The 13,727-nt window shown below is 37.9% G+C and overlaps 1 protein-coding gene across 3 annotated transcripts in view; it reads left to right on the top strand.

Moving 5' to 3' along the window:
* The window catches only part of PTPRO (protein tyrosine phosphatase receptor type O), a 252,097-nt gene that overhangs the window by 215,674 nt on the left and 22,696 nt on the right, over positions 1–13,727 (top strand). For 2 of the 3 annotated variants that reach the window (XM_053557322.1, XM_053557321.1), the window contains exons 16-19: positions 381–449; positions 2,786–2,869; positions 8,570–8,605; positions 11,377–11,458. In XM_053557322.1, the coding sequence (XP_053413297.1) occupies positions 381–449; positions 2,786–2,869; positions 8,570–8,605; positions 11,377–11,458 (271 nt within the window). The remainder of the gene's footprint in view (positions 1–380; positions 450–2,785; positions 2,870–8,569; positions 8,606–11,376; positions 11,459–13,727) is intronic. The other variant, XM_053557323.1, reaches the window with a different exon arrangement.

The raw sequence follows: 13,727 nt of genomic DNA, 5'->3' as shown, positions 1-13,727 counted from the left end.
AAACCCCACAAAGAACTTTTGGTAAAAATGGAAAATCCTGTTTACCTAGGAGAGTTTCCATACCTTACTGCTGAAGGCTTTGTTATATTATATCCCACATAGTTCAATGATTTATTTTAGAATCATGAACAACCTTTGGAAAGGATTGAATCCTTTTGGTCTCAAATAACTTGATTTGCAACCTTGCAAGGGTTTGATTCCTTTTGTTTTATCTTTTTGTTTTGCAGTGTATGCAAAAAAGGAACATATGGAATTTATATTAGCTTTTTTAAAATGAATGCTGTGATCATAAGCCAGTAAAGAGCTCTCTTTACTTTTACGTCAGGGCACAACATGATCTGTCAGGCAGCAACCTTGATTTTGTGATTCCTTTCAAACAGGGAATGTGGAGCAGGTACGTTTGTCAATTTTGCATCCTTAGAGAGGGATGGAAAGCTTCCATACAACTGGTAAGTATGGTTTGGAACAAACCTCTTAGTAGCTTAGCTATGCCATATGTGCTTGAAATTTAACTATACTCTCTTTTAGGGATAACTTGTTTTGTCTGATTATCCTTTTATAATTTCGTTGACAGTAGTTTTTGATGGCTGTATCTTGAGAGAATATCATGGTTTACATGTCGTACAAGCTTAATTCCAAAGCACAGATGTTGTCCTCTACTTTGTATTAACAATATTAAACAAAGAACAAAGCAATCGCACAAGGAGCCTGTTACAGGGCTGCAGAAGGGCTGATGGGCAAAAGCCACACTGAACGAGTGGTGACTAAAGGCACAGAAGGGGCTGTGGTGAAGCAGGGTGACTTAGAGCAACATCCCCACTTAAAACTCACCTTTCAGTGCCTGGGGATATGAGCCACCACTTATGTTCAAAAATTGAGTAGAAGTATACAGCCCTGGGCTCTTAGCTGCCATCCTTACAGGTAAATAAGTATCAGAACCAGGGAAGAAAACAGGACCTTGTTTTTTCTTTATGCCAGAGTATTAAGAACCTGAAGGGAGGAGGCGTTTTGGAAATTAAAAAAAAAAATACATGGTTGAGAGATTAAATTGGTTGGCATTATTCCTCAGTTATACACTAGAATTAACAATTCTATCTAGCTCAATCAATACTCAACAAAATTACTAATTAAGTAAACATTTAACCTGGAGTCAGCATCACTTACATGATCTGGTTTATTTCTTTTGCAAGCAAAGTGCATTTAAATATACATATTTCATATAAAGGGATTTGTTTTTCTGTATTCTAACAACCTAAAAGGGTTAAATAAATAGATATGTGAGGCTGGAAATTTTAATCTATGGAATCAGAACAGAAGGAGGGCTTTATTTAAGATATAAATTGTACTTCCTGGAGGGTAGATGACATTCACTCTAGTTGAAAATCAAGTTGAAACAGCCTTTTTAAAAAAAAACAAAACAGTATGCTGTACCATTTTTAAATTGCAACATGAATAGAATTTTGCAACTAAAATGCAATTAATCAGGCTTTGAGGAAAGAGAAACACATAAACTCTCACAGTGAAATGTTAGGAAACATTTTGTTCAAATATATTAGTGCTCTTTCCAAAATTAAGTGATTGCCTCACTAATACTTGTTTCTTGCCTGATACAGCCTTTAAAAAGGCCCAGTCCTGGAGCAATGATGAGTGGCCCAACTAGCAACTGATCTGATTATAGATACTAGTGACTCATGAGAGCGATGGGTTAACAAACTTAAAAGTCAGTCACAATTTATAGACTTTATGCAAAACCAGTTATGGGAGAACTGAGGCAAAGGAGAATTTACCTCTTGATCTTTCTATAAAATCAAGCAAATTCTCCTACAGCTGTTGGCAAAGGCAGTTTTACCAGCTCTAGCATTTTCTGGATGCCTGAGAATAGATAGTTCAGAGAGGATTTGTACTAACTGAAGTGACAAGGTGACAGTATTTTTTCCTCTAATTCTCAAAATAACTATAGATGCAGCCACATGATACTTTTAAATCTAATAATAGATGTTCTACTTGACAAATGGTTGGAATATCTAAAATTGGATTCCAATACAGCATTTTAAATCAATAGTCTGAATTAGAATTAAAGTGAAATCAAATAGTTTGCTCCCACTTAGCTGAGTAGCAGTGAGATTACAGACTAAACAGCTCATGAGCTTAGTCTCTGAATGAATGATGCCTGAGTATGAATGAATGACAACTGTGAATGAATGATACCTGAGTATCGTAGCGTACCTGTGTTTTAAGCGTCATTTTTAGAAATTGTGTAGTAATATAGAAAGTCACACCTAGTCGTGCAACTTTATAAGTATGTGTTTCAAAAGCTTAGTCTTCATCACAATCAGTATACTTAAACTGACCATTTATATATGCTTACACAAGACACAATTTAGCTATCAAAAGATGTTATAGAAATTTCTTAAAATAGGCTTAAACGTTGGAAGAATGATATCCAAGAATAAGAGTTGAGATAACTGATGAGGCATTTAAGAGGCTCATTTAACTGAATGTAAAATGTAATCATCTAATAGACTAATTGACACAAAATAAGTTGAAAGAAATATATCTGATTATAATAAGTCCGTGCGTGAATGAAAACTGATTTTTTTCAACATTATAGCACTTAAGCCTTCGCATTTAAATTTCATGGAATGGAATGATATTTAGTTGTAATTAAGGTGCTTGTCACATTAATTGATCCTGGAAAGTAATTTACTGATATCTGTTCACAGTATATAGTACTAACTCTTACCACTTTTTCATCTTTACATCTGTTATCTATTAATGCTCACAGGCGTAGGAGTATCTTTGCTTTCTTAACCCTGCTACCCTCATGTCTTTGGACTGATTATCTTTTGGCATTTTATATTAATCCTTGGTAAGTGATTTTTTTTTAACTGTTTACCTAACACAAAGTCTTTCAAAGTCAGGTTTCAATAAGTAAACCAAAAGGAAAATTTCTTTTTAATTAGTTTATATGTTTGGCTGCATTCAAAATTGTTAATTGTGTATTGAAGTGGATTAAAATGGTTAATGGTACCAGGATGCTAACTGTAATGTTTTCTCACTTAAATTTTTTTCTTGTGATGTTCTAGGCAAGATTTTTTTCTTCATTTATTATGAGTCGTTCATTTCTTCATGGAGTCAATCCATTGTTTTTTCATCTTTGTAAATGACCCTTTCCATTTTCCTTGCCATCTGCATCCATTAGAGGGCACTGTATTTCCAGGAAGGTCCACAAATACATCCATGTTGAGAAACCAGAGTCTACATAGTATTCTGTGTTTGCTAATAATACAGAGTTTTTGTAATAATGCTAACTCAATAATACTGAACAGCTGGCTATGTGCCAATAGCTTTGTTTAATTATCTTCTTTACTTCTCCTGTACACTCCTGCAGAGTTGTAGTCTCATTTTGGACTTGTGGACGTAGAGCTTTGAGGACGTTAGTAAATATATGACTATATAGGAAGTTCAGGTTCCAAACTCAAGCTTCTCTGAAATCTATTCTTTCCTCTGTAAAAAGCAGACTCCTGAAATTTCTTTTTTTTTTTTTTGAATTTATTTATTTATTTATTTTTTTTTTTGCAGTTTTTGGCCGGGGCTGGGTTTGAACCTGCCACCTCTGGCATATGGGGCTGGCGCCCTACTCCTTTGAGCCACAGGCGCCGCCCTCCTGAAATTTCTTATTTTCTCAAATCTAAATAATTTTAATAGTCAAATTTTGGAAAGTATCTGTTTTGGTTCTTTAATAAGTAATGCTAATAACCTTGAATTTTGAGACTAAAGGATTGAAAAGAACTATTTCTTTTCCTGCATTATGAGAAAAAGGTAGCAGTGTCCCAGGGACTTGACAAAAATGTCATTGTTCTTAAGTATTATTAATACATGTGGTTAGGTACTAAATTATGTAGAGACAGATCTAGAAATGCGGACAACTTGAGAAGGACTCAGAAGAAAGCAATAAAAAGATTTTATGGGGCGGCGCCTGTGGCTCAAACCGGCCCCATATGCCAGAGGTGGTGAGTTCAAACACAGCCCCAGCCAAAAAATGCAAAAAAAAAAAGATTTTATGGACTGGACAAAATGGCCCATTGAGGAAAAAAAGATAAAAAGCAATCTGGAGAGTTATTTATTCAAAAAGATGATTGATCAAATATTTTTCAGCTCCTCTGAGGACAGAAAAAATATAGCTGGCAGAATTTAGGATTGTGAGTTGCAATAGAAGAAATATAAAAAAGGAATTTCTCATAATAAAGATAGCTAATACCAGAATTTATATTTTTAAAGAGGCTAGAGGGAAGTTTTTGAAACAAAGTACACCACAATATATGAGAAACCTGTTGGGCATGGTGGCTCACTCCTGTAATCCTAGCACTCTGGGTAGCTAAGGCAGGAAGATCACTTGAGCTCAGGAGTTCCAGACTAGCCTGAGCAAGACCCGGACTTTACTAAAATTAGAAAAACTACCCAGAAAAAAAAAAAAAAGAAAGAAAGAAAAAGAAAAACTACCCAGGCACAGTGGTGAGGCCTGTAGTCCCAACTACTCGAGAGGCTGAGGCAGGAGGATTGCTTAAATTGAGGAATTTAAGGTTGCTGTGAGCTACAATGTCACAATTGCCCTCTAGCCAGGATGACAGAGCAAGATCCTGTCATAGGAAGAAAGGGAGGAAGGAAGAGAGGGGAGAAGGAAGGAAGAATCATTCTCAAGAATTTTACCTATTATTAAAATACTTGTAGCAAATGCCCTTATATGATGTTATTTGCATTTCCCTGTTTAACTCTCTCAGACATTCTCATTTTCCACAGCTCAGTTTTAAGGTTCTATCAGGTAGGTGTGTCCTATTTGCGTGTCTTTCTTAATAGGTCCCACTGATGAACATATCTTCAAATTTCACCAACCCCTTCAAGGTCTCCTATTTATACTACTGATTATGGTACAATACTCAAATAAGGCAGAGGGGGGTGGGGGATATTCTTCAGTAGTTTTTAGAAGAATCATCTTGAGACTGTAAATTGGTTCTCTCCAGGTAGGAAGAGAAGAAGGCAAAGCATAGATCCCCATGGTGTCTGTGGCTCGCAGTAAATTTTATACATCTCACCCAGTGAAAACATACTGGACATAAACTATGTTGGCAGCCTGGGCTTGTGCAATGCCAGATGCAAAAGAAGTGAAGGTCATGGTCTCTGCTTCATCGAGGACAACTTGTACTCACACAGCCACTCAAATTTCCTACTGTTTTCTTCATCTAGAAACTCTTGGATATTTTCTCCTGCTTTCATTTGCTAAATAGCCATTGTATATGTTCATGTTTGACTTACCCTGTTATCAACAGCCACAAACAACAGCCATCCCCCTCCCCATACACACTTCCTAACACACCATCCAGTTTCTCTCTAAACTGTTGATGATTTCTTGGAAAGATGTTCCGGTTCATTTTCTAAAACCCTCCTGATGGTGCTAGTGGTTTGTGTGGAAACCAAAAGGCCCTTTTTCTCTCTCATAGTTCATTGCTTGAATGTTTTCCTGGAGTGATAACAGAATGAGTGTGGAGCCCGGGTACCCAGTTAGATTAGTCTTGGGACTATGTTCTGCAAGGATTTCTGACTTTGATGGTCTCAGAGTATGTTACCTATTGAAAGAAGTCTTCTCATTTAGACATTTAGACTAGCTCTACTTAGACGTGGTGTTGTTACTTTCACCCTTCCTTCCTTCCTTCCTTCCTTTCTTTTTTTCTCTTGTTGTACTCAAGTATTCATCTGCCATTTCTCAATTCTAAACAGTTGGCATTTTAAGCATGGAGCAACATTTGTTTAAAACGCTCAGCTTTACTTGTGGTTATTACATGTTCTATTTGGAGAATGATATAACCTGAAAGATGTCTTTAAGATTTGGGGATGTTTCTGTTTAACTCATCAATGAGAAAGCAGCACTTATAAAACTGAGTGCTATTAGAGTTGATCTGTTTTGTTTTATCCATGATAAATCCCATGTCTTGACCATTGCCCCCTATTCTTCATTGAAAGGAATCCAGTATGGCTGGCCTTCCAAGACAGCCATAACCAGGAAGAACTTATAAAGAATGCACCTTAACTTCTTGAAGTCATTAAGACTTTGAACCATACTTCGTATAAGTGAAAAGGAAATCACTTAAAAGAAGTACACAATCCTCTATGCATATAGGAGTCTTCTAATTCAATCCTGTCATATTCCACATTCTCAGGATACAGGATATATATCTGATGGATAATATTAATACTTACTGATTATTTGGAGCATCTTTTACAATGAAAAGGTGATACCCTAATATCTCTTCAAATGTTCACTGCATCTTGCACACACAGCTCTTTCCATAATGTGCTGAAGTGAAAATTGCTTTAACTTACATGAATCTTCCCCTGGTTTTAGTCTTGGAATTAGCATATTAATTAAAAATGCAAGAAAATTCTATTAGTGTTGCTATGGAGTCTTCTAATTCAATCCGGTCCTGTTCCATGTTCTCGGGATACAGGAACTCCTTGGAATCAGCAGAATCTCAATAGAACAATGAAAGCTTTACACAAATCATGAAGGCTTACACCAAGGACAGTAAATATATGACAGTGCCTCATACAAAAGACACAGTAGAATCTTAGGTTAAATGGAAAGTTCACTCAGTAATGAATGAAATGGAAAGAAAAAAAAAAGTGTCTCTCCTCCATGAATCAGATTTCTTCACAGCTGTTGAGTAGTAGCAGTTTAATATTTCAGCACTGAATTTATTCAGTGTCACCCTCTCAACATACGTTTGTTCCTTCCTAGTTTCCCTTCAAGTCTGTTTGGATAGAAAAGCATTTTTTTGTTCACTCCCAATCACAAAATATGTTGGCAGCCTCCTGACTTTACCAGAGCTGTGAGCCATCTCTGCCGACATTCTGCATTCCTAAAGCACTAAAGTAACTGGCTCTTGGTACACAAAGCGAAGGCGGAATTCCTGCAGCTGACTAAACTACCATCACAAGAGCTGAAGAAAAAATGACTTTTCTTTAGGTTCCCAAATACCTCTGGGGAAAAGAGTAAAACCTGGAATGTATATTCCCGCTAAATCTCATGTGTGGAGGACAAAGAAGATGAGGGAGAAAAAATAGGACAAGTACAATTGAATGGGTCGTCTTCCCTAAGAAGTGGGAAGAAATAAAAACTGCCTGGAAACCACAAACACCATTTGCCTTTTTAGATGTTCTCCTTCATGTCCTGACCTACATTACTCTCTCCCCATCCACAAGTCTCATTTTGCAATGAGATCTCACAAGCCCAAGTCTAGTATCAAATTCTTAAATGAATCATTAACTGATATCCTGATGGTAGGTAACAGGCCAGAGATGTTTTGTGTTGATCTAATTAAATAAGCATTTATTGGCCACCCAGTATGTTTCATTAACTGTGCTCAGGCCTGGGGGTTAATGATATCCTGGCACTATTATTTCTAGCCAAGTGTGGGTATGCAACTAACAGTCACCCAGCATGAGAAATACTCCACTGGGGAAATAGTGTCAGAGCACGGAAAATGTAGTGCTTCGTTGTTCTAAAAGCTTTCAAGGAGTGGAAATGTCCAATTACGTGTTCATAATTTTTAATATAAATAAGTGTCTATAAGTAAATATTTTGGTACATGAGCATTGTAAGTCACAACTGGTTATTTACTAGAGACTGTTTTGTTCTGAAAACATGGGGGCTTTCATCAAAAATAGGGAAGGACCTTTGAAAATTACTTATAAATAGGATTGGCATTGTGTGATTCACCTGCTCCATCGCATTTCAATATTCACCATTTATAAAAAACAGTAAGAATACAATAACAAAGGGCTTCAACAGATTAGCTTTAGCTAACTCAGGTGAGTTGTCACCTTACTCGCTGGATAGAAACCATGACCCTAAACCAATGTGATCAACCGAAGTATTCAGTAACATTTCCTATGCTTGAATTTACAGAATAGAAGTAAGCTAATACCAAGCATGTAATGGGTCCAGTTCTTCAGATAGCTTAAAAACTAGTTCAAAATTGAATGAGAACAATGCCATCGTAGAATTATATAAGATATGTGTCCACACAGCATAAGTTTACATCTCTAATCAGAATGTCAAGAAAGGATATTTTAGTCTTTAATTAAGAAACCAACAGTCCACCCTCTCATCATTCATTCTCTTTTTTTATTCTCAGATTCTTCCTTCCTGCCTGTAGAGTATTTAGGCAGCAGAGAGATACTTCTATACATTTACAAAGTGCTTTAGCAAGTTAGTCACCAGTAGCTAGAAATTATATTTCCAGGACTCAGTTTTTAGCCAGTATGAAATATAAGGTGCAAATATAACTCTGCAATCTAATAGAGTTTTTTAAAAAATGAATCTGAAATTATTATCATTATCTTCTCATTTAAGGAAAAGTGATTAAACAAACCTGAGGTGTGTTTAATGAAAATTTAATAAAATGGAGGTGCCTGATGTAATTATTTAAAGCTCTTCTAGTTTAATTACTACGTTAATCAGGGTTTTTTGCCCAGATAAATTTGTTTTGTTTTGTTTTGTTTTAATTCTCAGGAGTAAAAACGGTTTAAAGAAGAGGAAACTGACTAAGTAAGTTTTTCTTATTTAAAAAGATGTTCATCATAATATTTTAACTTTCCAAATCAAAAAGACTGCCTCTCTTAAAGTACCCTATTCACAGAAGGGCTGCTTGAGAAAAAGGATGTGTGTGACGGTAGCTAAACACAATGGGTGTCAGTGTGTTTACGCATACGTACCACAGAAACCGTTCCAGTTTTCAACTCTTCCCATGTGAAATCTGAGAAAGATTGAGCTGTCAGGAATTCCAAGCATCTTACAGGAAGAAATGTGACTTCCTAAATACAGTCTATGAAATTCTAATATTTAGCCACCTGGGAGGTTCCTAAAACCCTTTTGGATTTTGAAATTCTGTGTTTAGTGTAAGAAAAGGCTTCTATTATATTTGATCTTATGATAAGCACATTGATAATGCTATCTCAAGAAACCTTCCTAAAATAAGTAGAAAAGATAGTTACTCTAGCTAGCCTGTGGTTTTACTTATCTACTGAACTGTTAAGTCAGAAGAATTATAATTCTTTTAGTTAAACATTAAACTATCAATGGATTTCAAAAGCCTATTAGGTGATCACCTCCAGACCTTTTCATAATTAAAACCCTACCTATGAAAAGTGGACTAGTCCTAAAAATAGAGTTTTTCTTGGCATTTGCCCAGCACAGAACATTGGCGAATTAGTCCAAGGAGACTATTCAGGGTTCTAGCCGCATCTGTGGCATTTATGCTAATGGGGGAAAAAATTGCGAGTAAGCCATTGTATAATCTAAGAAAAGTCAATGTAAAAAACATTTCTAGTTAGCCTTGAGCAGCATATAATTTTAAGGTACTTGTGGATGCAGAATAATCTTTCTTAAGTCGATTTCAAATGAGCATGTATTCCACTTGCATCCGCCAACTGATATTGGAGAGGCAAGGCTAAATAGATGGGAGGTCCTGTCACCTGAAAGAGACGATTTGACAGAAAAAGAAAAATTTTGTTACTCAAAATTATTGGTTGGGTTAGTAAGTGAGCAAGAGGCATAGACCAGATCACTTCGAGGACAGGGTGTCACTAGAAAAAGGAGAGATTCGATCAGTATTTGCTCTTTGCAAAACTCAGGCAAAGATGAGAAGAGAAGCAAGATCCCGACAGAAGCGTTTAGTAATGGTAGACCCTACCCTTCAGCCAAAAACTTCACATCAAACCAGCTTCCTCCTTTGCTCTTTTCACTGAATTCTCCCGCCTTCTCTAGAAGCCAGGTTTTTTGAGATGCTTTCCCTCGCCTGTCCCTTTGCCTCCTTTGTATCATATGTCCCACCACCACCACATTTCCCTGGCCCCCTTTCCCTACCTCCACTGTTATCCTCAGGCTGTGGGTCCTTCCTTCACTCTCTTTCTCCTCCCCTTCTAGGTTTCACCCTGCTGGTCTCTGCTCCCTCCCAACTTTCTTGCTCTCACCCTGTCACTCTCATTCTTCTATTTCCTGGCCCTTCCTTTATCCCTCTTTTCTCTCTGCTTCTTGCTTTTGCTTTTTCTAGCCCATAAATATTTTCTCAAATTTGTCTCCCATTTTCCTATAACAAGATGAAAATTAGACCCGTTAACTCAAGGTCCAGGTACTGCTCAAAGATTATAGCCAAAGAGTACAGGTTTTCATTGTGGTTGTAGGGGGGTTTTGTTTTTTGTTCTGTTTTGGGTTTTGAGACAAGATCTTGCCCTGTCACCAGGGCTAGAAAGCAGTGGCATTATCACAGCTCACTGCAACCTCGAACTCCTAGGATCCACCAATCCTCCTCCCTCACGCTCCCAAGTAGCTGGAACTATAGATACATACCATCACACTGGGCTAATTTTTCTATTTTTTGTAGAGATGGGGATCTTGCTCTTGCTCAGACTGGTCTTGAACTCTTGGTCTCAAGCAATTCTCCTGCCCTGGCCTCCCAGAGTGCTAAAATTGCAGGAGTGAGCCACCACACCAGCCTGAGAGTGCAGTTCTAATGGTGTTCACTCCAGACAAGGAGTCCCAGCTTTAGCCATTCTGTTGGGATGATAAACAAGTTTGAAATGGGAAAAGCTTTAAAGCAGAAAACATTCTACCTCCTGGAGTCTGGTTACAGTTCTACCATTTAGTAGCTGTGTGATGCTGGATTATTCACAAATCTCTGCCATGGCCTTCTCATTTGGAGATGGGACTAATGTAGTTAATGTTGTTTATGTAGCTCTCTCCAGGAGTGTCTGCAAGCTCTCAGACTAGCTACATCCCACCACCCATGCTCTGGGGAGACTGTAGTACAATTCCTTATACTTGTAAAACTGTTTAAATTCACAGGGTTCTTTATATACTGACTGTTTGTCGACCTTGTGAGGTAGGTATAACTATAGTATTTTATAGATGAGAATCTTGAATCTCTAAAGAGTTAGGTAATTCTCAGGATCACTTAGTCAATAAAATCACAACTCCAACAGGTTTTTGGAATCTAATCCTTTGTTCTTTTCCATATGCCAGAGTTTTCTGGAAACAACACACATGTATGTGTGTCTATGACTAGGCATATGTATAATATTATGCTGCTAGAGTAAGAGCCAAGTGAAAATCCAGAGATTTCTCCTATCTCAAGGAAGTCTGATATAGGTGTAGAGGCTGGTAACTTGATCAGAAAAAAAAAAAAAAAAAAAGGTGAATGCTAACTTTTGAGAATTAAAATTTCTATTTTCTCCAAGAAAATTGAGGAGTATGATGTTAAACAATATATAATACCTATCAACGGGATTTTTAAAACATGTATTTCTTTGTGTTTGACAAAGCCCAGTTCAATTGGATGACTTTGATGCCTACATTAAGGATATGGCCAAAGACTCTGACTATAAATTCTCTCTTCAGTTTGAGGTGAGTTGGATAAAGCATTTCCTGCCTTCTGTAAAGGAGAGGGCATGGGAATTGGGGGGGTTGTGCCCAGGTCATTTCCCTGCTCACTGGCAGTGCTCATGATGTGGTTGCATAACAAGCAGAGTAGTTCGCTGGCCTCAGGGGAGCCACATCTGCTCCTTCGGTCAGTCCTTGGTTTGCAGGCCGGGCCGTGGGCCGTGGGCCGTGGGCCGTGGGTAGAACCCCTGAGGGAGAGGGAAGAACAGATGCGGGTAGGTGAGTAGATGTAGGAGAAGCCAGCTGTCCTTGAAAACCAAGGGAATTGAGGGGACAGTGGGGGAAAAGCAGGCTGCAGTGTGCAGCCTGGGACAGAATTTCCCTTTCTGGGATTTTTAGTGTTTCTCCAGCTTGCTGGGCTCCAGTGCTGGAGGATGATGGATGACACCGATCCCTTTTGTTGGTTGAGCCTGGCAGGGGATTCTTCATACTCTAGGACTCCTGGCATTCTACTTAATGTTTCCTCATGCAGTTGTATTTTCTTTCCATGGAAAAAAATGTGAAAAGAGAGTTATACATGATTTGTGCAGAAAAAGAAAAAGTTGCCAACACCTATTTTTTTTTCTGAATCACACATATTTTTTTCTGTCTAAGACCGTGCGTCAGAGTACAGGGAAATGAGAAAGTGTAGGATCTCAGCTGGATAGGGAATGTAACTGTTCCTTACTTTTTCTTCCCACATATTTTACAGCTCATAACGTAGTCAGGATGATCTCATATACTTCAGGTTTCAACAGGATAGGTCCAGTGGTTGGTGATTCAGGGAAGAAGGGAAGATAAAGTGACTCTGCTAAATTCTGTAGTTTTTTTAAAAGCTTGTTAAGAGCACTTTCCTTGTTCTCCTTATTCATTTCTGTTTTATTCTCATCAGCCAAGGAAAGCTTTAGTCCCACACCCTTATATCTTTAACTGCTGCCTGTGTCCTGAGAAATTCCATACGGAGGCTGCTCAGTCACCCAGGGCATGCAAGTGCATAGGAAACGGTAGATGCCATGCCAACTGCTATCTCTCAAAAACCAGAAACTCGATGGAGATTGACGATGAGGATGACAGTCCAGAAAAATGTACCAAGGAAGAAGAAAGGAGGAGAGTATTTTATAATGAAACATAAGCCAAAGGTGCTAGGGAAAAAATTCTGACAATGGTGATAAAAATCCTAATGTAGCTACCCTTTCAACCTTAGTTTAGCCATGTCTTCTCTTAATTCTGTGAAGGTTTTATGCCTTTAGTGGCACAGCTAGAACCATGACCTCTGCTGGGCACTCACCGCTGGGCACACACCGTTTACACCATCAAACCCAAATGTAGCAATTCCTGTGTTTCTGAATTGCATCATTAAAAAAAAAAACAAAACTGTAAGTCGTTCTCTAGTAAAACAAAAGATTCTTTTCATTGAGAGTGACAAAAACATAACTTAAACTAGCTTAGACCAAAGGGAAAGGGGGTTTATTGAAAGGATCTGGTATAATCAGAGGAAGGGCTGAGTAGCTAAACCATCAGGCGAGGAGGGGAGCAGCTTGGTCTCAGGCATTACTGGAACCCAGGGCCAGATCCCTACAGCAGCCCTCTTTTTATTTCTGATTCCTGCTTCTTGCTAGTCTTGGCCTGTCTTTCACTGCAAACCAGACTCTTTTACCTAGTGGAGAAATGGCCAAGAAGAACCCTTGTGAATCACATCCTGTTGTTTCCATGGTTTCAAAAGGGAAATATTGACTTTCTTTCTTGCTTGCAGTTTGGATATTAACAGGAAAGGAGTTTGATTGACTAGCCCAGGTTGTGGTGGTCATTCAAACCAACTGCAGCCAAGAAGCACAGAAACCCCAAGCTCTTACTTACACAACCAGCTGCCCTAAAAAGGAGAGTGTTATTCCTCAACAAAGAGAGGGTTCTGGGAACATTGAACATTAAGTGATAAGCAGACTACTCTTAGGTGCCAAAAAATATATAAAAGGTGGAGTTGTACATTGTATATGCTAAATGTTCAATTTATAAAATATTTAGGGATTTTGTACATTCCATGTCTAAAGGAATACATTTAGACTCACTTCGTAGGATTTGTAGGGATTTGGGGATGTGCTAAACTAGGAATCTAAAAGTCTGGATCCTTGTTACCATTTGCCACTAGTTAATATTGAAAAAAAAATCATGTTTTCTCATTGCTTCAGTTTCTTCATCTATAAAATGGGCAGATCAATAGTTCTGGACTAGACAAGTACCAGTCAATCCCCTATAG

Source organism: Nycticebus coucang, chromosome 12 (genome assembly GCF_027406575.1).
Source record: "Nycticebus coucang isolate mNycCou1 chromosome 12, mNycCou1.pri, whole genome shotgun sequence".
Classification (NCBI taxonomy): Eukaryota; Metazoa; Chordata; class Mammalia; order Primates; family Lorisidae; genus Nycticebus; species Nycticebus coucang.
This window is presented reverse-complemented; position numbering and strand designations above follow the sequence as displayed.